The 22872-nt window shown below is 59.0% G+C and overlaps 1 protein-coding gene across 1 annotated transcript; it reads left to right on the top strand.

Moving 5' to 3' along the window:
* Positions 1-4122: 4122 nt before the first annotated feature.
* TTLL12 (tubulin tyrosine ligase like 12) lies at positions 4123-21310 on the top strand. Its single transcript, XM_019961942.2, has 14 exons — positions 4123-4405; positions 8062-8234; positions 10273-10471; positions 11254-11413; positions 11496-11629; positions 13927-14003; positions 15035-15151; positions 15238-15432; positions 15739-15850; positions 16499-16650; positions 17050-17131; positions 18753-18821; positions 19331-19469; positions 19946-21310. The coding sequence occupies exons 1-14, from the start codon at positions 4199-4201 to the stop codon at positions 20095-20097; spliced, it is 1968 nt and encodes a 655-aa protein (XP_019817501.1). The 5' UTR covers positions 4123-4198; the 3' UTR covers positions 20098-21310.
* The last annotated feature ends 1562 nt before the right edge of the window (positions 21311-22872 follow it).

Raw genomic sequence — 22872 nt, 5'->3', positions numbered from 1 at the left:
CACAGTTTTTAATTTCTATTTTGTTTCCTGGTATTTTTTTCTTTAACGTGCGATAAACCTTTCAGGAGCAATGAGCTTTTTGATCTTTATTTTTATTGATCCGTCGGTGTCATGCCTTAGTTGTGGCTTCTTTTGCGGCAAGGCCTCTCTAGTTACGGCACTCAGGCTGAGTTGAAGCACATGGGATCTAAGTTCCCCAGCCAGGGATCAAACCTGAGTCCTCTGCGGACTCCAAGAATCCAAGGCGGATTCTTAACCACTGGACCACCAGCGAAGTCTCAATAAAGCCTTTTTAAAGTCCACATTTAACTTAAAATTAATTTCTTGGGACTTCCCTGGGGGTCCAGTGGCTAAGACTCTGAACTCCTAGTACAGGGGGCTAGGGTTCAATCCCTGATCAGGGAACTATTAAATAGATTCCACGTGCCACAACTAAACCAAAACAACAACAAGATTCCACCAGCTGCAACCAACACCAGGCACGGCCAAATTAATTAACTCAATATTTATATTATTACTATATTTATATTTATACTAAATATAACTAAATTAACTCAATATTTAAAAATGATAATAAAAGTTCCATATTCTCATTTCTCAGGATTATGCAACTGAAACTTCTACAAAATGTTTGTCGATGTGTGCCTTTCACCATGGGGGCCAAAGAGGCATTTTCACCACAAATCAATCATTCAGAAGCATCACATGAACTTTAAAAGTCAGCAATTATTTTAAGACTGCCTCAGAATGAATGAATGTGAGGTTGCAGAAATGAACTGACGTAACAATCTATAAATCATGACTCTTCATTTAGATCAAATGATTTTTTCTTACATTTGTTTCACTCATTTTTCTAATTCCAAGTTTTCTTGTGCTCCTTTCACTGTTAAAGTGCTGGCTCTCCTGGCTGAGAAATTATTTCATTGTGGATGCCATATTGTACCAAAGTCATTAATTGCTTCCATTTTTGGCTTCCAATTCATGCAATCAAAATTAAGGTTTTGGAAAGTTCAGTCTCTCCAAGGTTCCAAACTAACATTATTGTGAATGCTACTCAGCTAAATTTAGTTTAACAGTTGAACACTGAAGGCGTTTTTGTTTTTTTTTTTTTTTTTGCAATGGTCAGTCAGTCAGTTCAGTCGCTCAGTCGTGTCCGACTCTTTGCGACCCCATGAATCGCAGCACGCCAGGCCTCCCTGTCCATCACCAACTCCCGGAGTTCACTCAAACTCACGTCCATCGAGTCAGTGATGCCATCCAGCCATCTCATCCTCTGGCGTCCCCTTCTCCTCCTGCCCCCAATCCCTCCCAGCATCAGAGTCTTTTCCAATGAGTCAACTCTTCGCATGAGGTGGCCAAAGTACTGGAGTTTCAGCTTTAGCATCATTCCTTCCAAAGAAATCCCAGGGCTGATCTCCTTCAGAATGGACTGGTTGGATCTCCTTGCAGTCCAAGGGACTCTCAAGAGTCTTCTCCAACACCACAGTTCAAATGCATCAATTCTTCGGCGCTCAGCTTTCTTCACAGTCCAACTCTCACATCCATACATGACTACTGGAAAAATCATAGTCTTGACTAGACGGACCTTTGTTGGCAAAGTAATGTCTCTGCTTTTGAATATGCTATCTAGGTTGGTCATAACTTTCCTTCCAAGGAGTAAGCATCTTTTAATTTCATGGCTGCAATCACCTTTTGGAGCCCAAAAAAATAAAGCCTGACACTGTTTCCACTGTTTCCCCTGAAATGGTAATATTCGTATAAAGTTCAATAGGTACTGCATAGATGAACTAACATTCTTACTAAATTAAGAACACCATGGGACTTTCGGTGGTCCAGTGGTTAAGAATCCATGCTTCCCCTGCAGGGGGCATGGATTCAATCCCTGGCAGGAGAACTACAATCCCAAATCCCCCACCATGGCCAAAAATAAAACCTGAAAAAGAAACCAAAAAACCCATGAAGCAGAAACACACCTGGAATTGGATGTAATTATTACATCCAAACAAACTGTAAAATTGTATCAGTCGAATTAGATATCATAGTTGCCAAAATTTACAAATACTTCTTCACACAGTGCTTGAACTGCAAAATTTTTGAGACACAGCTGATGCGAGACAGAAAAAAGTATTCCAGTATGGCTATGTTGCGCTTAGTCACTTGGTAATGTCCAACTCTGCAACTCCACGGACTGTAGCTTGCCAGGCTCCTCTGTCTGCAGGGGTTCTCCAGGCAAGAATGCTGGAGTGGGTAGCCAGGCCCTTCTCCAGGGGATCTTCCCAACCTAGGGATGGAACTCAGGTCTCCCGCATTGCAGGCAGATTTTTTTACCGTCCAAGCCACCAGGGAAGCCCTCCAGTATGGCAGTAACATTTTTTTCCCTATAACATGTTTCTTGACTATGTCAATGAAAAAAATTAAAGAAATGGAAATGTTTATTCTAGCCAAATATTATAATCTGGGAAGCAGTCTTTCAGAGAGCTGTGAGGACTGTCTTGCCTGTTAGAGTTCAAAAGGTCAGTATGGTAACTTTCTGAGACAGAGTGCTATACATTGGCCGGGGAGGTGGTGGTAGTGCAGTCATTAAGTTGTATTGGACTCTTTGTGACTCCGCGGACTGTAGCCCACCAGGCTCCTCTGTCCATGGGATTCCGCAGGCAAGAATACTGTAGTGGTTAGCCATTTCCTTCTCCAGGGATCTTCCCAAACCAGGTATCAAGCCTCGGTCTCCTGCATTACAGTGGATTCTTTACTGACTGACCTACAGCTGTGTTTTAAGTTTTTGAGACAAAGTGCTATGGTTTAGTCACTAGATGGTGTCTGACTCTTAAAACCCCATGGACTGTAGATTGCCAGGCTCCTCTGTCCATGGGATTTTCCAGGCAAGAAAACTGGAGTGGGTCTCCATTTCCTTCTCCAAAAGTGCTATACATTAAATGATATATTATCAACAGTCTACACAATCCAGATCCACGTGTACAAAACAAGTAGTGGGTCGTGGGTCCCTGTGGCCTCTTGTAAGGTTAAGAAGGAAGCTTATCTCCTAAGGAGTAGAGATCCTTGATAAGATTAGGAAGGTTATCTTCCAAGGAGGTTTGGTTAGTGCAGAGGTACAATTTACACTAAAAGGGAGGCGTTTTATGTTTAAGTTTCTGTCTTGCCATAAAATGTGAATTTTATTTCATCATCACCAACTGGAATTTGGAAGTTTGAGCTTTTGCACAACTTAAGTGTTCTAGTCCCATTGAACAAGTCCTCTAAACTGGTGCATTTTGTTAAAAATCAGCTTATAATTTTAATCAAGATATTCACCCACTGAAGCACCCACACACAAAATCTTTGCCTTTGCACTTTCCTGGAGAAGGAAATGGCAACCCACTCCAATATTCTTGCCTGGAGCATCCCACGGACAGAGGAGCCTGGTGGGTTGCCGTCTACTCGGTCGCAGAAGAGTCGGACACGACTAAAGCAACTTAGCAGCAGCAACAGCACTTTCCAGCAAATTACAATTACTGAAAAGTTGAAAAGGGGGAAACAATACAACGCATTTCTAAGAAGGATTAAAAAAAAAACTCCCAGTTTTGTCTGAATAAATTCATATTCTTAAATCAAATGTAAGGAAACTGAGACAGGTCACTGCTTTGCTGCACCTAAAATCTGGTGACGCATTCAAAAGAACGAGAGATTCCTTGCCCCCCGCCTCCGTGGGTCTGCGAGTCATCAAGGCCGGATCGGTGCCGTTCGGGGAAGCTGCTCTGCCCCGCGAGTATCTCTGAGCCTCCGTTTCCCCTTTCGGTGCAGTCTAGAGACCCATTCAGTTTCGACCACAGCCTCACTTCCGGCATCCGCCCAGACAGCCTCGGGCTGAACGAGAAGACACCACCCCGACACCATCCGCGCGTGCGCACACGCCGGCAGCCCCCCCCCCTCCCTAGAGCCACAAAGGCTCCGCCCCCGCGCGCTCACGCACGCGCACTTCTCGGGAGGCCCCGCCTCCCGGCTGCCCCGGCGGCCCTTCCGCCAGCCCGGCGCCAGGGCTTGTGGGCGGAGCTTGCGGGCCGAGACGGGCGGGGGCGGCGGGGTAACCCGGAGGAGGGCGGGGCTTGTGGGCCTCGGCGGGCGGGGCTTGCGGGCTGAGTTCGGAGGGCCGGGCCCGCGGGCTCCGCGGCCGAGCTGGGCTTCTGGCGCTGGCGGTGGCGCCATGCAGGCCGACCCGACGCCGGAGCGCAGCAGCCGGGTCCTGACGCCAGATCCGGAGCCGGGGCCGGGCTCAGAGTCGGTCCTCGACCCTGAGCAGGATGCGCGGGCGGCTCTGGCCGAGTTCGCGGCGCTGCACGGCCCGGCGCTGCGTGCGTCGGGAGTCCCAGAGCGGTACTGGGGCCGCCTCCTGCACAAGCTGGAGCACGAGGTGCGGGTTGGGGCGCCGCGCGGGGAGGCCCGGGGTGCAGAGCGGGCCCGGGGCGCCCCCGGGAAAGTCTGGGTGCGGGCCCTCGCGGCGCGCACGCAGCGTCCCGAGCGCGCCGCCGGGGTGGGTGGCTCTGGACTTTTCTACCTGGGAGGGTGTGGTCAGCGGGCCGGCTCCGGGCCGAGAACCGCTCGGGTGGGGCGGCCAGGGTCCCCCCCCGCGGAGGACACGAGAGGTTGGGGGAGCGCGCCGGAGGAAGTTGGCGGCGTGGAGATGGGAGGGAAGGCGCGTTCCCGGGCGGGCTTGGGTGAGACGCGCACGGGGAGAGTCGGGGGCCGGCGTGGATGGACGACGCAGGAGATGCACGGATCCGGAGATTTGAGCATGGCTTGATGCCCAAACGCCTTAAACTTTCACTTCCGTGGCGGTTTGGGGCCTAAGAGCGGCGGCCGGACCCTCTACCTGTGGCCCCGGTCTTGCCAACACTGCGGCGAGAACTGGAACTAAAATGAACTTTGGCTTCCGTTGTGCGTGCCAGGCCCTGGGCTGCGTCCTCCACAATCCGAGCCCAAAGCAGCCCTGTGAGGATTAGGATCCATCACCCCTTTCCTGCAGTTGAGAAGACTGAGGCTCGGAGAGAGGAAGTGACCCTCCTAAGGTCTGTCCGACCTCAGAACTAGAAGCTTTCTTCATAGAATTCTTTCGTGTTCCTTCATTTGATTTGAGCCCCAGGTCACCGTCATCTTGCTGATTAAGGAAAACTGAGGCTGTGGGAGGCAGAGACGGCATCTAAACAAAAATGAAAAGAGCTCGGAGACTACCCTGGCAGTCCGGACTCCACGCTTCCAGTGCAGGGGGCAGGGGTTCAATCCCACATGCGCCATGGCACGACCGAAAAGTTTAAAAAAAAAAATTATTTTTTAAGAGCCCGGATGCTTCGAGGGTCTCCGTTGTAGGGACAGCTCCTTTCTGCTGGCCTGTGCTCTAGCTTCTACCTCCGAAGGGTCTCTCCAGGGTCCTAGCTGAGGGGTCAGCCCTGGGTTTTGGTGGTTTGCCCAGATGCTGAAGCCAGAGCACATTCACGGGCCCCTGTTGGGACCTTCTGAGCTGGAGCCAGGCCCTTTCCGGGCTGCTTCCTGGGTCAAGACAGACTGAGCCCTGCAAGTGGTGAATTGGGACCCCAGAGGCAGCTGGGTGAACCCCACCCTCTCAGCACTCTGGACTTCTGACATGGGGAAGGGGGGTTGGACCAAGTACCTTCCTGTTCAAAACAAGGGTAGGTGCTATAAAAAAGATACAGTGTTATTGGCACCTGCCTTTTGTAACAGTGAATTTCTTTCCCCCTCAAGCCCGCCCTCCATTTGCCAGCATTTCCCACGCACTTGCCCTAGTCCCACGCCTCTGCTGTGCAGGAGGGGACCGCAGCAGCTTGTAAGGATAAAATGGTCTTCTGGTGCTGGGTGAATGGATCACGAGGTGGAAACACCCCAGCCCTGGCCCTGCCAGCCTCCGTGGGCAGTGAAGTCGCTCGTGCAAGTCACTTGCCCATCTTGAGTCCAAGTCCAGGAGACATGGCCCGAGCTCCCAGGGTCTTGGTGGAGTCTGGGTGCAGAGGTGTGCCCGGCATGTAGTCACTGAAGTGTAATGTCCCCTCCATCCTGGCCACCGTTGCTCTGCTCAGGGGCACCCAGTACTTTTCCATGGCCCTCCCTTGCTGGGGTGACGGGCAGACCTGTGAGTCACCACTTTGCCAGACCCAGACCTGCAGCCCTTGTTCTGACAGACGTGCTGCTGGGGGCCCAGGTGTGGGGGAGGATGTTTGCTGGCAGAACAGGCACCTGCTGACCGAGGAAGGGGGGCCCCTCCTGCCCCCCCTGGCTTGGAAACCAGGGGGAGTGTTTTGAAATCAATTTCAGCTCTTTCTGGCCGGGAACTACCCTGCTGCAAAAACCACTCCCCTCCCCTACCTCAGTAGGGACTCCTCCAGACCCTCTGTGAAGGGATGGTGGTCACAGGGATGGTATCACAGCTGGGAGAGGGCAGGCCCTACACTGCCCCCTCCCCCTTGTCAGGTTTGGGCGTGGAGGGATGGAGATTTGGGGTTCTGGGTTGGACTCCAGCCTCTGAGCTGTTCTCTTCTAAACCTCAAACCAGAGAAAGGGTTGTGGCTTCCCCCGCCTCCAGACTTTCTGGGGGGCTGGGGGTTCAAGACTCCATCCCAGAAAGTGCCCTAGCTCCCCTGGGATGCACCTGACCAGCTCCACAACCCTTCCTGCCCCAGCTATTCTGCCTGGAGTCCTCACACCACCACCTGACGACCTGCCTGGGACTTTCCTGGTGGCCCCGTGTCTTAAGACTTTGCGCTCCCAATGCAGGGGGCCCAGGTTTGATCCCTGGTCAGAGAACTAGAGCCCAGAGTCTGCAACTATAAGATTCCACATCAGAGACCTGGAGCAGCCAAATCAGTTAATCTTCTGCTTCCTTCACCACTCACTTCAGAGGACGGCGCCCCTGCAGGGGTTATCTCGGCCTCTCAGATGGCCCCTCCTGGCTCTCTGTCATCAGCTCCCAGGGCAAGGTCATACGTCACTCATCCTCACACCCCCAAGTGCCTGTCCTGCCCAGCACGTCAGCGCTGCTCGTGCCTGAATGGATGGCTGATTGCCAGCTGCCGAGATGAGTGTGTCTCCTCTTTTTAGTGGAGTCGTGGGAAGTACATTTTAGGGGCATCTGGTCTTTGTTGAGTCCCTCTGTGCGCCGTTGGATTTGATGTGTTGCTCTCAGCTCCCCCGGAAGGTGGCTGGTGTCCCTTCGCTGCTGAGAGACTAGGCTCAGAAGTGTCATGGTGGCAAGTGCTTACAGAGTAGCTTTTATGCTCTGTGTGTGTGTGAATCATCTAACCCTCCCAACAAGTCACAGGTAGATCCTAATATTCCCATTGTATGGATGGGGAAACTGAGGCATGGAATGGCTCAGTGACCTGCCGACTTGTGGCAGACACAGGGTCTTGAGTGTGGCCATGTGGAGACCAACTGGCTTGTCCCCTTCACCAAGCTTGCGGTTGCCAGGGAAACAAGGAAACCCAGACCCTTTCCTTTTGTCCCATTCTGGCCCAGGGCCCCAGGAGACCAGCACCAGGCCCTGCTTGGTGCAGACCTGGGTGGCTGTGGCTGCAGGGCGCTCTTGAGCACCCCCCACCCCCTCGCCCCTGTTTCCTTCCGAATCTCCTCCGCTGCCCTGGCGTTGGGTTGGTAGTTCTGGTGAGAACAAAGCTGAGCTGAAGTCCCTGGCCCGCCACGATCCTGCCTCTTCCAGGCATTGTGAGCAGAGCCGCCCCCTCCACCTTCTGGGCTGCATTTTCCCTGTGAAGCAGGAGCCCAGACTGGCTGCCACTGAGAGGTGTACGCGGGCGGTCCCTCCCCCAGGCGCGGGTCCCACAGGCTGGGGCACCCTGATAACGGTGCCCGTGTTGGCGGGGGAGGTGAGGACCTTGTTCCCACTGATTGGGAACCTGTCTCCTGGGTGTAAGATGGGCAGCTGGACAGTAAAGAGGCCCTGTCCTCCTCGGGGCTCAGTTCATCCCAGAGGCCAGGGTGTGGCGGAAGGAACGGGGCAGGAACGGGGTGTCCTGCCAATGCCCCCCTGCCTCTGGCCCCCAGGTTTTCGATGCTGGGGAGATGTTCGGGATCATGCAGGTGGAGGAAGCCGAAGAGGAGGAGAGTGAGGATGAGGCGGCCCAGGAAGCGCGCAAGAAGCCCAACCCCGGCGGCGAGCTCTGCTACAAGGTCATCGTGACCAATGAGAACGGGCTCCAGGCGGCCGACCCCAACAGGTAAGGAGCCGAGGGCGGGACCCTCTCATCCACGCCTCGGCTCCCTCTTGAAGGATGTCACCCCGGCCGTCGCCCCCAGGAGAAGCAGTTCCTGCGGGCGCTCTTGCTCCTCCAGGCCAGGCCACTGGCCACTTAAGCCGGCCTGAGACGAGGTGCATGGCGGCTGCTGTGTTTCCAGCTGGACTTCAGGGCCCAATCGGCCCTGACACCGATGATGTTCCTGTGTTTGCCGTGTTTCGTACCGTCTGCAGAGCGGCCTCCCCCCAGGTGCCTCTTAACCTGTCCCAGCGGTCCCAATGACCACATGTGGCGAGGTCCCATCTTGCTAGTGAGGACCCCGTGGGAACGGGCTCACCCAGGATCGCACAGCTGGTCACAGGTGTGGGTGTCATCCCAGGGCCGTCTTAACTCGTGAGCCTGGGCTTTTCCAGGGACCCAGCCCCCGGGCCTCCCCACTGTTCCTGCTGAATCTGGTCTCTGTGTAGGAGCCCTGAACTTCACATCAGTGAATGTGAGCAGCGTGGCCTGGTTGATTCCTCGAGTCGGGACTCGGGGTTGAGGGGGCAGAGGTGAGCCTGGGCCTTGCACGGGGCCCCAGGGTAGAAAGGCCAGGACTAGGACTGGAGCCCAGGATTCCTGCCTTCCAGGGGCCAGGGGGACTGTCCTCAGGCAGGACAGGCGTAACTTTGTTGAAACCCCAGGCAGGGTGGTGGGGGAGGAACTCGCCAGCCCCTGCGGGCCCCTGGGCGTCTGTGTCCGTAGCTCTTCCTGCTTTCCCAGCTCCTTCACCGGCCCCTGGTAGGGTGGGAGGGGCCACACGTGTAATTAGAGCAGCCAGGCACCACCACCCACATGTTCTCTGACTCAGAAACTCATTAAGTTCAGTACAGCAGACCTGTGCCTGTGCCCACTCCGTTCCCACCTGTGCCGGCCGTGGGACTCAGGCCCAGCGGCCTCCTCAAGGGGCTCCCTGCCTCCCTGCCCCCTCCACTCACACTAGCAGGCAGGTCTGGGGACGGATGGGCATGGTGTCGAGGTTGGGAGCATGGCTCCGGGCCCTGTCTGCCCTCGGACCTTTGTGAGTCTCCCCCAGTGGTCAGGCTCAGCCTCCGTCCGCTCCCGCACCCACCGTGCCCGGCAGCCCCTGTGTGTGTCTGCCTGGGTCACCCCCAGGTGCTCTTGGCTCCGTGCACAAGGGCAGAAGTAAGTCTTCGTTTGTTTCAGGATGTGCTAACAGAAAGTGTGAGTGCAGCGAGCTGGCCCCCGCCTGCAGGACTGGAGTGTTCGCTGTTCCTTTTGCTTTAGTGGGGTGGGGAGACCAGAGCTGCTTCTCCAGCAGGCAGAACCCTGTGCACTGGGGAGTCAACGTCCAGCTAGGCTGGGGTGGTATCGGGCAGCCTGACTGGTGGGCTGGGGGCAGGCAGGGCCTCGGGCCTACAGGGGAACTCCTCGCCCTCCAACGAGGTGGTGTGGGAGCCACGTAGCCGGCCCAGGAGACTCGACTGGGTGGGCTTCCTGTCTGGACACATGAGGACTTGAAGCCTCTTCCGCACAAAGCCTTGGCACCCTCTGAACAATGCCCAGAGGTCCCGGGTGAGCGCAAGCGAGTGAACTCTGAGTGGGGCTTCTTTGCGCATTGGCCTCCAGGTAGCAAGGTGGGGGGCATGGGCCCACTTTCTAGCAGCTCAGAATCCAGCCAAGGACACTTCATGTTCACCGTGATCACTGTAATAGTCAATCCCTCAACGCACGAGGACCCGATGGAGGCGGCCGGCTGTTTGTCTCATTTGATCCTCACAGCAGCCCCATGACGGGGTGGGTAGGGATGTGTTGCCCTGTTTGAGAAACTGAAATGGGTGGGAGTTTGCCAGACTGAAACAGTGGGGGAGCCAGACCCCCACCCAGGCCCAGTGCCGGGTCCAGGCCACAGCTCCGGCCTCCTCCTTGAGGGGCTGCCCCTCCGCTGGCCCTCACCCAGACCCCTTCTTGCCTTGCCGTGTGGTAGCCTCACCCACCCCCCCGTGGCCTGTGCCCGCAGCATCTTCCTCATCGACCACGCCTGGACGTGCCGCGTGACGCACGCCCGCCAGCAGCTGCAGCAGGTGCCGGGGCTCCTGCACCGCATGGCCAACCTGATGGGCATCGAGTTCCACGGCGAGCTGCCCAGCGCCGAGGCCGTGGACCTGGTGCTAGAGGAAATGTGGAAGTTCAACCAGACCTACCAGCTGGCCCACGGGGTGAGCGGGCAGCCGGGCCCCAGGGGAGGCAGATGGGCCTGCGCGACCTTATGCTGTCGGGGCTGGCAGGAGATGGTCCCCTGACCCCGCAAGCGAGCAGACCCCCTTCTCGTGGCCAGTGGGAGCTGCCCTGGTTCCCTGCGACTTCATCATGGGCCTGTTACTCTTTGCTCTGGGCCAGCCAGTGCTGGAGACCCAGGTATCCACGTGGCCTTGGACACAGCCTTGTCCCAGACCCCTGGACGTGAGCCCAGTGACCTGGCTGTCTCTTTCCCAGTGCCTGCTGGTTCCAGCACGCTCTTAAATACCCTTAGTGATTTCTTCCTGCCTTCAGGAGTAGAGTCCAGTCCCTTCAGCATGCTCTGAGGCTTACATCACTCCCAGCACACCCCCAGACCCACCTTCACGCACCAGCCCCCTACGACTTCCAGCCTGGGAAAAGACAAAAGTTGTTTCTCGTGATCGCAGCTGTCACCTCCTCCAGGAAGCCTTCCCTGAACTCTGCATTCTCCCCCTGGGGCGCACACAAAACCAAGCACCCCCATGTGGCTGCTAGGCTAAGTGCCTCCTTTACACATAGCTTTACCCCACCCGTGATCACACAGCAGTCCCCTGGCCCGGCAGCCTTGTGTTCAGGGGACTGGAGGTGTGCCTGGTGGGTGTCCCAGGCCCTGAGAGTTGAGTGTAGACAGGCTGGCGGCCGGTGTTTGGGTCGTGAACGCCAGGAAAGGTGCGGGGACCGGAGGACCTGTAGGTGAGGGTGGTGTGTGCTCCGCCCGCAGACGGCTGAGGAGAAGGTGCCCGTGTGGTACATCATGGATGAGTTCGGGTCGCGCATCCAGCACGCGGACGTGCCCAGCTTTGCCACCGCCCCCTTCTTCTACATGCCCCAGCAGGTGGCCTACACGCTGCTGTGGCCCCTGCGGGACCTGGACACGGGCGGTAAGTGGGGCCCCGCCACCCCCCGAGGAAGGGCCGGCCGCTCTCCTGCCGCCCCGCTGACAGCCCACGTGTCCTGGTGCAGAGGAGGTGACCCGGGACTTCGCCTACGGAGAGGCCGACCCGCTGATCCGGAGGTGCATGCTGCTGCCCTGGGCCCCCACCGACCTGCTGGACCTCAGTTCATCCACGCCCGAGCCGCCCGCCGAGCACTACCAGGTGGGACCTTGGCCCTGACCCCCTGGGCCTGTTTGCCCGGTGGCTTCTGGAACCTCCTCCGCCAGGTCACCAGATATGGCCAAGCCGCAGCTGGCTGCCGTGGGAGGTAGAGAGGAGTCTGGGGGTGTCTGTGAGACAAGGGGCTCAGAGCTTGGCAAGTGAACATGAGCTGCGTGTGGCTGCACCGCTTGGCATCAGCTCAGCCCACAGCCCAGGGTCGCGATGCTGGGAACTGTCCTTCTGGAGGCGGGGGTGGGGGTGGTGGACGGCGGGGGGCATGCAATACTGCTGCTCCTCATTATGGGGTCTGGGGTGGGGGCCGTGCAGCTGGGCTGTGAATCCCGGCTCGGGACCATTCCCTTGTCTCCTGACACCTCCCTCACCGGGGCTGTGAGGACACTGTTTACACATGGCACGGTATGTTTCCATGGTGCACAGTAGGCCCACAGGTGGTCATCACGAGCATTGTAGCTGCGGATGACAGTCCGTTGTCTGGGACCCACTCACAGGGCCAGGCTGGTGGGCAGTTCGTGCAGGGCCCGGCCCGTGGGGCAGGCCAGCCTAGGGAGCCAGGGTTGGTACAGCCGGGGGCAGGGCGGCAAGCGGAGCCAGTGGGAGCAGAACCAGGCAGAGCCGAGCAGGAATTAACACTCCAGCCCCTACTCCTCCTCCCCGCCTCTCATCTCCAGCCACTGCTTCTCATCCGCTCGTCCCAGTGAGAAACCGAGAGATGCACGAGCCTCTGCTTAGCACTTACGGGCGTGCTCAGCTGTAACCCTCACAGTACGATCTCCAGTCCTGTTGTATCGTTATGTAACGGGGGGTGAGGAAACTGATGCACAGAGAAATCAAGTAACTTGTCAAAGGCCACACGGCTGGCGGAAGAGCTGGAGTCCACACCCGGAGGGGCCTGGTGACTTGTGGGTCGAGGCTCTAGCCTTTTCGCAGCATGTTGACGTTTCTCTGCCCCGCACCAGTCCTTCAGACGCTCACCGAGGATGGTGAGAGGAGGAAACGAGCCAGTCCCGCGCTGACGAGCGGGCAGCGTGCCTGGGGTTAGCTGTCCCGTGCTTCTCTGACCGGGAGGCCTGGGCCGGCGCGCTGGGCCGCTTGGCACTTTTCCCTGTGAATTTAAGCCAGTGGTGATGGAGCCCTGTCAGAAACCCAGTGATCACCCTTCTTAATTCAGAGGTGTATTTCAGAGCCTCTAGAGTGCCTGCACTTAGTAGGTGCTTATTAAACACTTGAATGAGTGCGTGAACGCAGAGGCGTGGTTGACGAGTGGCTTAGAGACAAAGACTTCCTGGTCTTGAGGTTGTTCAAGGAACGTGAATTGAAATCAGTAATTTGGGGGGGTTTAGGGGGAATGCCCCCCACTGGCCCAAGACGAGGAGAAGAGTTCAGACACCGGTTTTCTTAAACATCCTGGTGATTTTTGACCCATTTGGGTCAGGCCTGTGCTCTGGGCCCTGGGGTTGCCTGTATTAGTCAGCTAGTGCCAGATAACAGTTTGTTCCGAAACATAGCTGCTCAGAGCCGCAGACGTTTGCTTTGTCTTGCTTTCTGTGGAAAGGAGCTAAGCCCAGCCAGCTTAGCTGGGCGTTTCTGGCCCTGGCTCGCTCGTGAGCACAGTCAGGCTGTCATCTGAGGCTTGGTCGGGCTGAGGACCAGCCCCCACGGGGCACACTCAGGCCTGGGAAGGCGGCGCTGGCTGTGGCTGGGGGGCCTCTTGAGTGTCCTTGGGACATGGAGGCTGACACTCTGGGAGGAAGTGACCGGAGGGGAGATGGGAGGAGGCCACAGGTCCTTTCACGAGTTTGCAGACTCCGCTTCTTCCCATGGGTTATAAACACATCATTCAGCCCAGCCAGCGCTCAAGGGGAGATGCGTTATTAACTTTGCCTTTTGAAAGGAATGTCAGAGAGTATGTGAACAGGTTTTAAACCACCACGCCGCTTAACCCTCAGAGCAGCCCCTTCCCGGGACAGGCCCAGCACCTTCTGGGCGGCCTGTGACTTGGAAGAGGCGTTTAGAAGCGACGAGAAGGTTGAGAGCAGTGTCTACACTGTTCTTTTGACACCAAACAGGCTGTTCAGGACCTGAGGGACCTCGAGCCCCAGAATTCTGGGGCAGGAGTGATCAGAGGGCTCCAGGCACCCCAGCACCGAGAAGGGCTCTACCTGAGCCCAGGTGTGCCCCCCAGGGTCACAGAAGCCTGGTGTGCGGGGGGAGGAGGCCTGTGCTCACTTGCTCCCTTTCTTGAAGCTCTCTTTCTACCTCCAGTGTTTCCTTTCTAGGCCATACTGGAGGAGAACAAGGAGAAGCTGCCCCTGGCCATCAGCCCTGCAGGGTACCCCTGCGACCACGTCTTCAAGTGCGTAGCCCGCCCGCACCCCCGGACTATGACGAGACTTCTCCTCGCTGCCTTTCCTCGCGCACTCCCCAGACTCCTGGGACATCCCCCATGCAGGCTGCCGCCTCCAGGCAGCACAGCACTGACAGGACCTCCAGGGATAGGGTCTCAGGGTCACAGAGGGATGCCCGAGAAGGGAGGGTGAGCCGGGAGCCAGCCCGTGCTGGGCACCCAGACCGCCAGGAAGGGTCACTCCCAGCTGTCTGCAGCTGTGGACTGGCAGCTTCCGTCGGGCCAGGTAGGCCTGCGAGCCCAGGGTGAAAGCAGACGGTCCATTTTACAGGCGAGGAAGTGGAGGTGCAGGGGGATGCCCCCACAGATAACAGAGCCACCTTGGGGCAGCTTGGCCTCCGTCTCCAGGGGGTCCCCTCTGTCTGGCTGCCCAAACCTCCTCACTCTGTCCCTTCCCCCCAGGCCCTGGGGGTTTCCTCCCGTCTGGCTGTCCTCCCCTTCCCCGAGGCCACCGCCCAACACCCCTCCGCTTCCTCTGGTCGGAGGCTGCACCGAGGCCCCACAGCCTCATCCCCAGCCATGACTGGCCATGAGCTAGATGCCTCGTGCTGGCTGTGCCTCTCCCCCCGCGCCTGGATCACTGTCCAGGTGGGGTCCTGTCTCCCTCCCGCCTTCACTCGCAGCCCCGTCGCTTTCACAGTGTGACCACATCTACTGCCCCTGGCAGACACGCACCCAGGCCTCCGCATCCTCTCCCCTGCCCAGGGCCAGGGCTGGTGCCAGCGTGGAATGAGGCCCAGGGGCGCCGGCTCGCTTCTCTGAGGGCAGCCCTCTAAGTGTGTCTGCCCACCCTGTTTGCATGTGGGAGGAACAAGCCCGGGTCAGGGAAATACTGGGGTTGTCCTGTTTCATGCTCAGGATGAGCACGAGGCGGCGGGCCCTGGGGTCCCGTCTCACAAGTGGGGGATGCGGGGTTGCCAGGGTCTGAGGGCCCCACCGCTGGGCGGGTGTGCAGTGTGACCGAAGCCCCTCCCCCGCAGGGTCTACACGGACATCCAGCAGGTGCTCAGCCACCTCACCCACCCGCGCTTCACCTTCACCCAGAGCGAGGCGGAAGCCGATGTCCTCTACAACTTCTCGCACTTCAAGGACTACAGGTGAGCCACCTCCCAGCCCAGGGCCCGGCCCGCCCGCCCCGGAAGCCGCCGCCTCCTGACCTGCGGCGCCTGCCTGGGCCCCGCAGGAGGCTGAGCCAGGAGAGGCCCAATGTGCTGCTGAACCAGTTCCCCTGCGAGAGCCTGCTGACGGTAAAGGACTGCCTGGCCTCCGTCGCACGCCGGGCAGGCGGCCCCGAGGGCCCGGCCTGGCTGCCCCGCACCTTCAACCTGCGCACGGAGCTGCCCCAGTTCATCAGCTACTTCCAGCAGCGGGAGAGGCGGTGAGCTCCCCCGCGCGCCCCGCTAGCTGAGACCCGCCCCCACCACCAACGCCCGGCAGGCTCCTGTGGCCCCCTCTCTGACCACCCCTGTCCCCCTCTGCCTGGCCCGCCCCATGGCCGAGCGCCTGCCACGTGCCCGTTACGGGGCTCAACGGCCCTTCCACCTAGAGGGCAGCTCCCTTGGCCTCAGCCAACTGCTGGCTCCCGAAGCCCAGCCTCTGAGGTCTCCTCTGGGACCCCTCCCTCGGCCCCCTCTGCAGCCGCAGTCCTGGGGACACACAGCCTAGCCAACTCCTCTGCTCCCAGGGGCGAGGACAACCACTGGATCTGCAAGCCCTGGAACCTGGCCCGCAGCCTGGACACCCACATCACCAAGAACCTGCACAGCATTGTCCGGCACCGCGAGAGCTCCCCCAAGGTGGGGCCTTGGGGCACTGGGAGGTTGGGGGGAAGCCTGCTCTCAAGGGCGGGTCCTGGTGGCAGTGTCGTTGCTCAGCTGGGAGGAGTCGCTGCTCACTGCCCTTGCCATCAGGGAGGGGGCCCCCCCAGGGACCACCCACAGGAGGGAGGTGGCCGGGCCAGGGAGCCCCTTAGGGCCCTGGGTGGAGTGCTGTAGTGACGGGGAGCCAGCAGTGGGGGAGGTGAAGGACACAGGTTCTGCTCCTGGACAGACAGAGGCCTGAGAGAGACAAGTCACCAGATGACCGCTAGGGAGGTTGCCAGCCCTGGGATGGGGAGCCGGTGGACTTCGGCTGAGAATTTGTTTCCAGTTTTCAAAGCCTAAAAATCCATGGTATCTTTTCTCTCAACTAATAATGAAGAGAAAGAGCTTGTTGCAGTTTAGACACAGGTGTGAAAAGACAGGGAGACGCAGAGTGCGGGGGGCAGATACCAAGTCGGGGGCCCTTGAGCCCGGGGTTGCGGGGAAGTAGGCTCGAGAGCGAGTCCGCTTCTGCAGGCGTGACCGCGCTCGGGTGTCCCTGGGCGCAAGCTGCAGCCAGGAGGCCGGGCCGCTCCATCCTGGCCGCGGCGAGAGGAGCACCCGCGAGCCTGCTTCCGTCCTCAGGTTGTGTCCAAGTACATCGAAAGTCCCGTCTTGTTCCTCCGGGAAGACGTGGGGAGGGTCAAGTTCGACATCCGCTACATCCTGCTGCTGCGGTCGGTTAAGCCCCTGAGGTTGTTCGTCTACGACGTGTTCTGGCTGCGGTTCTCCAACCGGTAATGAAGGCTGGGTGGCAGGTGGGTGGCTGGGCCGGGGATTGGGGGGAGCTGGGCTGGGGATTGGGGGGGTGCCTCTTTCACTCTGGATGAGAACGCCCGGACCGGGGCTCCTTCTCCAGCAGGTACCCCACTGAGCCCGTTTCTGGTAACCGGCAGTAACCCTCCCCAAGTCAACCCCCCTCGTGTGACAGGCCCCCACCCCTGCACACCCTGTCGATGTTGAGGGACTTGCAGGGGTCTAGTGGTGAGCCCACAGGGGCCGTGGGACCACCCCGCCCGCTCTTACCAGGGGCAGAACAGATGCTTGGCTAGGGGGCTCTGAGCGCCTGCCTGCCTACCCCGCTGGGACCGGCCTCGCTCAGGACCGACTTGAGTGTCCGTCTGCTTGTCCTGCAGGCCCTTTGCCCTCAACGACCTGGACGACTACGAGAAGCATTTCACTGTCATGAACTATGACCCGGAAGTGGTGCTGAAGCAGGTGAGCCCTGGCGGGGCCTGGGGAGCCAGGTCCCTGTGGAGGCTGATGCAGATGGGACCCCACGCCTGTCAGCGTGTCTTCCGGGCCGGCTGTGTACTGGTCCGGGGAGCTGCCCTCTGGGACCTGCGGCTCCTCCCACCACTGCCCCCAGTGCTCGGAGGGGCACACGACGCTCAGCTCAGGTCGAGATAAGTTCCCTGGTTCGTGTTGCACGGCCCCCAGGGCGGGTGGCTGCTGCTGGCCTATGACCCCGCCTGGACCCTCTGTCTTCCCCGGGCTGCCTGGGTGCCTCGAGTAACAGGACATGGGGACAAAGCTTCTTTGAGATGAGGGCATCAACTCCCAGCTGGCCTGCGGAGCACCTGGGGTCAGTGAGGGAGGCTGCACCGGGCAGAGGAGGGCCCAGCTCCCGGTGGAGGAAGAGAGCCCGGAGGCGTGTTGGTCCTGATTGTTCAGGGCAGACAGGAGGTAGGGCACAGCCGCTGTCCGCCCTGCCCCGTACCGCCCTGCCCCGTACCGCCCTGCCGTGGCCCTGTGGCCCCCGCTTCCAGAAAGCAGCTGCTCCTGAGCATGGGGCTATTACTTCCCAGGCACACGGTGATGTGTTAGTAAACTGAACTCTGTGTATGTATATGAGTCACTTCATTGTGTCCCACACTTTGTGACATACTCCCCCTCCCGCCCCCGCCAGTCTCTCCATGGAATTCTCGAGGCGAGAATACTGGAGTGGGTTGCCACGATCCAGGGATCAAACCCAGGTCTCCTGTATCACAGGCAGATTCTTTACATTCTGAGCCACCAGGGAAGCCCTGAGCTGTGCTCAACACTCGCTCTTCTGTGTGTGTGATATTCTCTGGGGGGCCCTGCGCTGTCAGAGGGGCCAGGCCACGTGCCCACCCAGCAGGGCTACTCCTGCATGTCCCTCCTCTTGTCCAGTGCTGTGTTGGCAGCTGGTCCCTAGGACCCGGAGCTCTGGGATATAACTCAGGTCATTTCTGAGGCCTGAGCGCCTTCCCTCTGTGGAGCAGGCGTCATCCTGAGGGTCACATCTCCTCTGATGCCCCGCATGGGGGATGCGTGTCCAGCAGGGTGTGGACGCTGGGCTTCCTTAGGGAGCCTGTCTTGGTCCTCTGTGGGAGGAACCTGAGCTGACGACCAGCGTGCTCAGGTGTGTGCTGGGTGCAGTCTTGGCCTGAGAAGCCCTTGCTGTCTCTGCAGGTGTTCTGAGCCATTGCTGAGCTCAGACATGGGCCCTGCAGGGTCAGGTCCGAGTTCTGCTTCCAGTGACCATTCTGAGAGGGACATGGTGACCCGTTGGCCGGCCCTTTGGGCATTCACTGCCTCACTGGAACCTCACAGCCACCTGCAAAGCAGGGCGAGGAGCACTGTCCCATTTTATAGATGGAAACACTGAGACCTTGGCAAGTAAACGTGTCCAGAGCTCAGACCCCATCTCCTGCCCCCGATTGTGCCGGCAGGGGTGGAGCTGGAGAGGCTGTGGGCGCCTTCCGGGGCCCCAGCGAGTGTCAGCTCTGTGTGAAGGCAGGGCAGGCCAGGCCTCTCTCGTCCCTGCCCAGAGGAGACCCCGGGCGGAGTGTGACGGGCCCTGTGTCTGTTGTAGGTGCACTACAACGAGTTCATCCCAGAGTTTGAGAAGCAGTACCCAGAATTCCCCTGGAAGAGCGTCCAGGTGAGTGCTGGCCAAGCTCGAGGGGCCAGGGCTTGCCTCGTGGGCCGCGTCGGGCACGTGGGGGGCCTTCGCCTCCTCTTGGTGGTCCTGCTCCTCCGCCAGAGGGGGAGTGTACGGGCGAGACCCCCGTCCTCCCCTCTGGCCCTAGTGGGGTGTCACGAGGGCTCCTTGGGGAGGGGAGGAGCCAGGCAGCGTCTTCAGGACCACCCTTGGAACAGACACGGGCTCTGTGCATCCCAGGAATCGCACACTTGGGGGGATACAGGCTGGTCCCCCCATCCTGCCATGACAGCTCTGAGGTGGGGGTACACAGGTCTGCAGGGAGTGGGTACCAGGTGAGAGGGCAGCAAGAGTCAGGCAGAGGTGGCTGCAGCCGCGTCGTGAAGGACGTCGGAGGAGGTGACGTGGCCGCTTGGAGACCAGGGCTCAGGAAGGGCTGCTCTGAGGGGCTGGTCCCAGCGTCAGCCTGCAGGCCCCCTGACCCTGTCTCCCCCTCCCCCGGCCCCCAGGCTGAAATCTTCCAGGCCTTCACGGAGCTGTTCCAGGTGGCGTGTGCCAGGCCGCCCCCGCTGGGCCTCTGCGACTACCCCTCATCCCGGGCCGTGTACGCGGTTGACCTCATGTTGAAGTGGGACAGTCGTCCCGATGGTGAGGGGGCTCCCCAACCCCACCCCCATTTACCCAGAGCTGATCCTCCAGCCGCCACGCCAGCCCCCCAGGGACAGAGAGAGGGTGCTGTTGCCTCGGCCTGGTCCACGCTATCCTGTGTCCCTTTTCTCTGATTAGCCCAGAGACCTGGATCAGAGGAGGCCCACCCTGAGGGTCCGCAGCCTGCAGGGTGGAGCACAAGGAGGAAAGGGAAGCGGGTGGCCGTGGTGTCAGGAGAGGGCTCGTGAGGAAAGGCGCCCTGCATGCGAGGAGAGTGGCCCAGGGTCCCACTGAACTAGGCATCTGAGCGTGCTGTGGTGGCTCGTGGCACTCCCGGGGTTGGAGGCAGCCCCGGCCTTCCCCCTGCCAGAGCAGGCTTCAGGCCAGGCCCCCCGGAGAAGCCTCGCGGCCCCCAGCACCCCCGTCCCAGGCCCCCGCTCCTCGGAGTAAGACAGCCCGTGCTCCTGTGCCATCAGGGGAGCGGGTGATGCAGCCGCAGATCCTGGAGGTGAACTTCAACCCGGACTGTGAGCGGGCCTGCAGGTACCACCCGAGCTTCTTCAACGACGTCTTCAGCACCTTGTTCCTGGACGAGCCCGACGGCTGCCCTGTCACCCGCCTCCTCTAGGCACCGCTGGCCCTCCTGCGAGTGCTTGTGGGCAGATTCCAGCCTCAGTTCTCGGAGCTGCTTCTGCAAAGTGTCCCCCCACACCCCCCGCGAGCCATCGTCCCAGCCTCCCACCCTGGGGCTCAGGGGCCCCCCTCCGCTCGGTCAGGCCCCAGCCCACATGCCCCTTTCCAGCGTCTGTGCAGTGGTCAGTATCAGCTCAGCCAAGGGCTTTATCCGAGAGAGCTTGGTCCCTGGGGTGCTGTGCTTCCAGAGGTGTTTGTGAAAGGGGTTCCAGGGAGCATGACAAGGTGTCCTCAGGAAGGAGGTCCCCAGGAACACTCGTGGGAACCCAGATGCTAACAGGAGACTGGCTGTTACCACGCTCCACCCCAGACCCTGGGACAGTCGTCCCCAGATCACACCCCAGGGAGCTGGCTTCTCAGAGCCAAACTTCTCACCCCCAGAGTCGAACCTTCACCAGCAAAACCTCCCTTGAGGCTCCAGGGCGGGAGCCCACTGCCCTCGGCTGCTGTTGCCATTCCATCCGGGCCCATGGACAGGCCGAAATGTGGTGCCAGATCCTCCCAGCCCACTGGGCCCCACAGGGGTCCTCCTCTCATCTGAGGTTGGCTGGGACACTCTGGTGAGGGGGCTCGGGGACAGGCGGACAGCAGATACCAGGTGGTGGATGGCTGAGAAAGACAATTCCAGGGAGAACTTGGTGTTTCGGTCAGAGGCTGCCTTCCACCAGTGAGTCAAAAAGTGGGATTTTTGTTACTTTTTCATTTATGGGAAGAAAACGCAGAATTCTTGTTCTTCATTATGTTTCTGGAATTTTGAGTCCATTTGCAGCATAGTCTGTATAGCCACTGTGTACCCAGGCCCAGCTCACCAGACGGTGGGTCCGACTTCTGTAGGGGAGCTGCCTGCAGAGCTTTCACTCGGGCGCGCGTGTGCGTGTGTGTTGAGGGGGGGCGGTGCTTGTTTCACTCTGAAGCCAAGAGTGATCCTTGTAGCAGAACTGGACTTGACTGTGCCGCCCACCTGTGTGTGCCGGGGCGTGTCTGTCCATCCTGTCTGTTACCCGCAAGTTCAGCCTGTGTTCCGGGGAAGCACCCCTCCCTCCAGCCAAGCAGAGGTTGGAGGGCAGGATGCCTCGTCTCTGGTCTTCCCCACAGAGAGCTGCCGTGTCCTGTCTGCTCTTGATTTGCAGTAAAGCCCGCCTTCTGTGCCTCCGCCTCCCTTTTCTCCTCGGGGCCCTGGAGCCACAGGCCTGCCTGGTCTGTCAGTTGTTTCCCGCTGGGTGTCGAAGAAAACCAGAGTACCAGGAGGAGGGCTTTGAGAAGGGGCTTCCTGGGTGGCACAGTGGGGAGGAGTGGCCTGCCAGTGCAGGAGGCGTGGGAGACACAGGTTCGATCCGTGGGTCGGGAAGATCCCCTGGAGGAGGAAGTGGCAACCCGCTCCACTCTTGTTGCCTGGGAGATCCCATGGACAGAGAGCCCTGCCGGGCTACAGTCCATGGGGTCACAGAGTCAGACATGGTTGAGTATGCACAAACGTCCTTTGAAAAACAGAAGTAACGAGGTGGTGTTCAGGTCTCCACGCCCCTGTCTAGTCTGTTTGGGTTTGGGTGCTTTAAACAACTGAAATCTCTCAGTTCTGCAGGTTGGGGTGGCCTAAGGTCAAGGGGACCCTCTTCCTGACTCCGTCAGCTGTCTTCTCACTGTGTCCTCATGTGATGGATGAGGGAGGTTTCTGGGGTCTCTTAAAAGGGCTCTAATCCCATTCATGGGGGCCCCACCCTCATGAGCTAGTCACCTCCCAAAGGCCCCACCAAGCAACCTCTCACTGGGGGTTACGATTTCAACATGAATTGGATAAATATAAATATTGAGGCTGTAGCAGTTCCTGACCCAAAGCTTGATTTCCTAGGAGTTCAATTGCTAGATCATGTCCAGCATGGACTCCAGCACACCAGGCTCCCCTGTCCTTCATCATCTCCCAGAGTTTGCTCAGATTCACATCCATTGAGTCACTGATGCTATCTAACCATCTCATCCTCTGCTGTCCCCTTCTCCTGCCCTCAATCTTTCCCAGCATCAGAACCTTTTCTAGTGAGTTGGCTCTTTGCATCAGGTGGCCAAAGTATTGGCGCTTCAGCTTCAACGTCAGTCCTAGCAGTGAATATTCATGACTGATTTCCTTTAGGATTGACTGGGTTGATCTTGCAGTCCAAAGGACTCTCAGGAGTCTTCTCCAGCACCAGGATTTTTCAGCGTTCAGCCTTTACGGTCCCAGCACTGGTTCCATTTCAGAGCAGACCAGGGAGGGACCGTTGGTGGAGCTGAGGCCCGTCTCTGTCATGACCGACACCTGGGAACCTGAATCCTGAGCCAGCCCTGAATCCTGACTCCAGCACTTAAACCTGGGGTCTTGGGGATGGAATCCCCCGCCTGTCCCCGCATCCTGGGGTGGGGGTGATGGGAGACCCTGACTCCCACAGGGCAGCAGGGGATGCTCGTGGGTGCTGTCAGCCAGCACAGGGGCGCCCCCAGTGGGTTTTGGAAGTTAAAACATGAAGGCAGAGGCCCCGAAACCCAGGCCAGGGGCCTTCCTGTGCCCCTCAGGTCAAGTGCTCACACCAGGTTGTTCATCAGACGCCTCACCGGGTGGTGATCGCTCCCGCTCGCTCCCAGTTAGAACCTGGCGTGGAGGTAGGGGCTCCGGTAGGAGCCTGTGTCCAAGGCTCTGCCAGCCTCACTCCAAACAGGTGTCAGGAGAGGTCATGGGTCG

This window comes from Bos indicus, chromosome 5 (genome assembly GCF_029378745.1).
Source record: "Bos indicus isolate NIAB-ARS_2022 breed Sahiwal x Tharparkar chromosome 5, NIAB-ARS_B.indTharparkar_mat_pri_1.0, whole genome shotgun sequence".
Taxonomy (NCBI): Eukaryota; Metazoa; Chordata; class Mammalia; order Artiodactyla; family Bovidae; genus Bos; species Bos indicus.
This window is presented reverse-complemented; position numbering and strand designations above follow the sequence as displayed.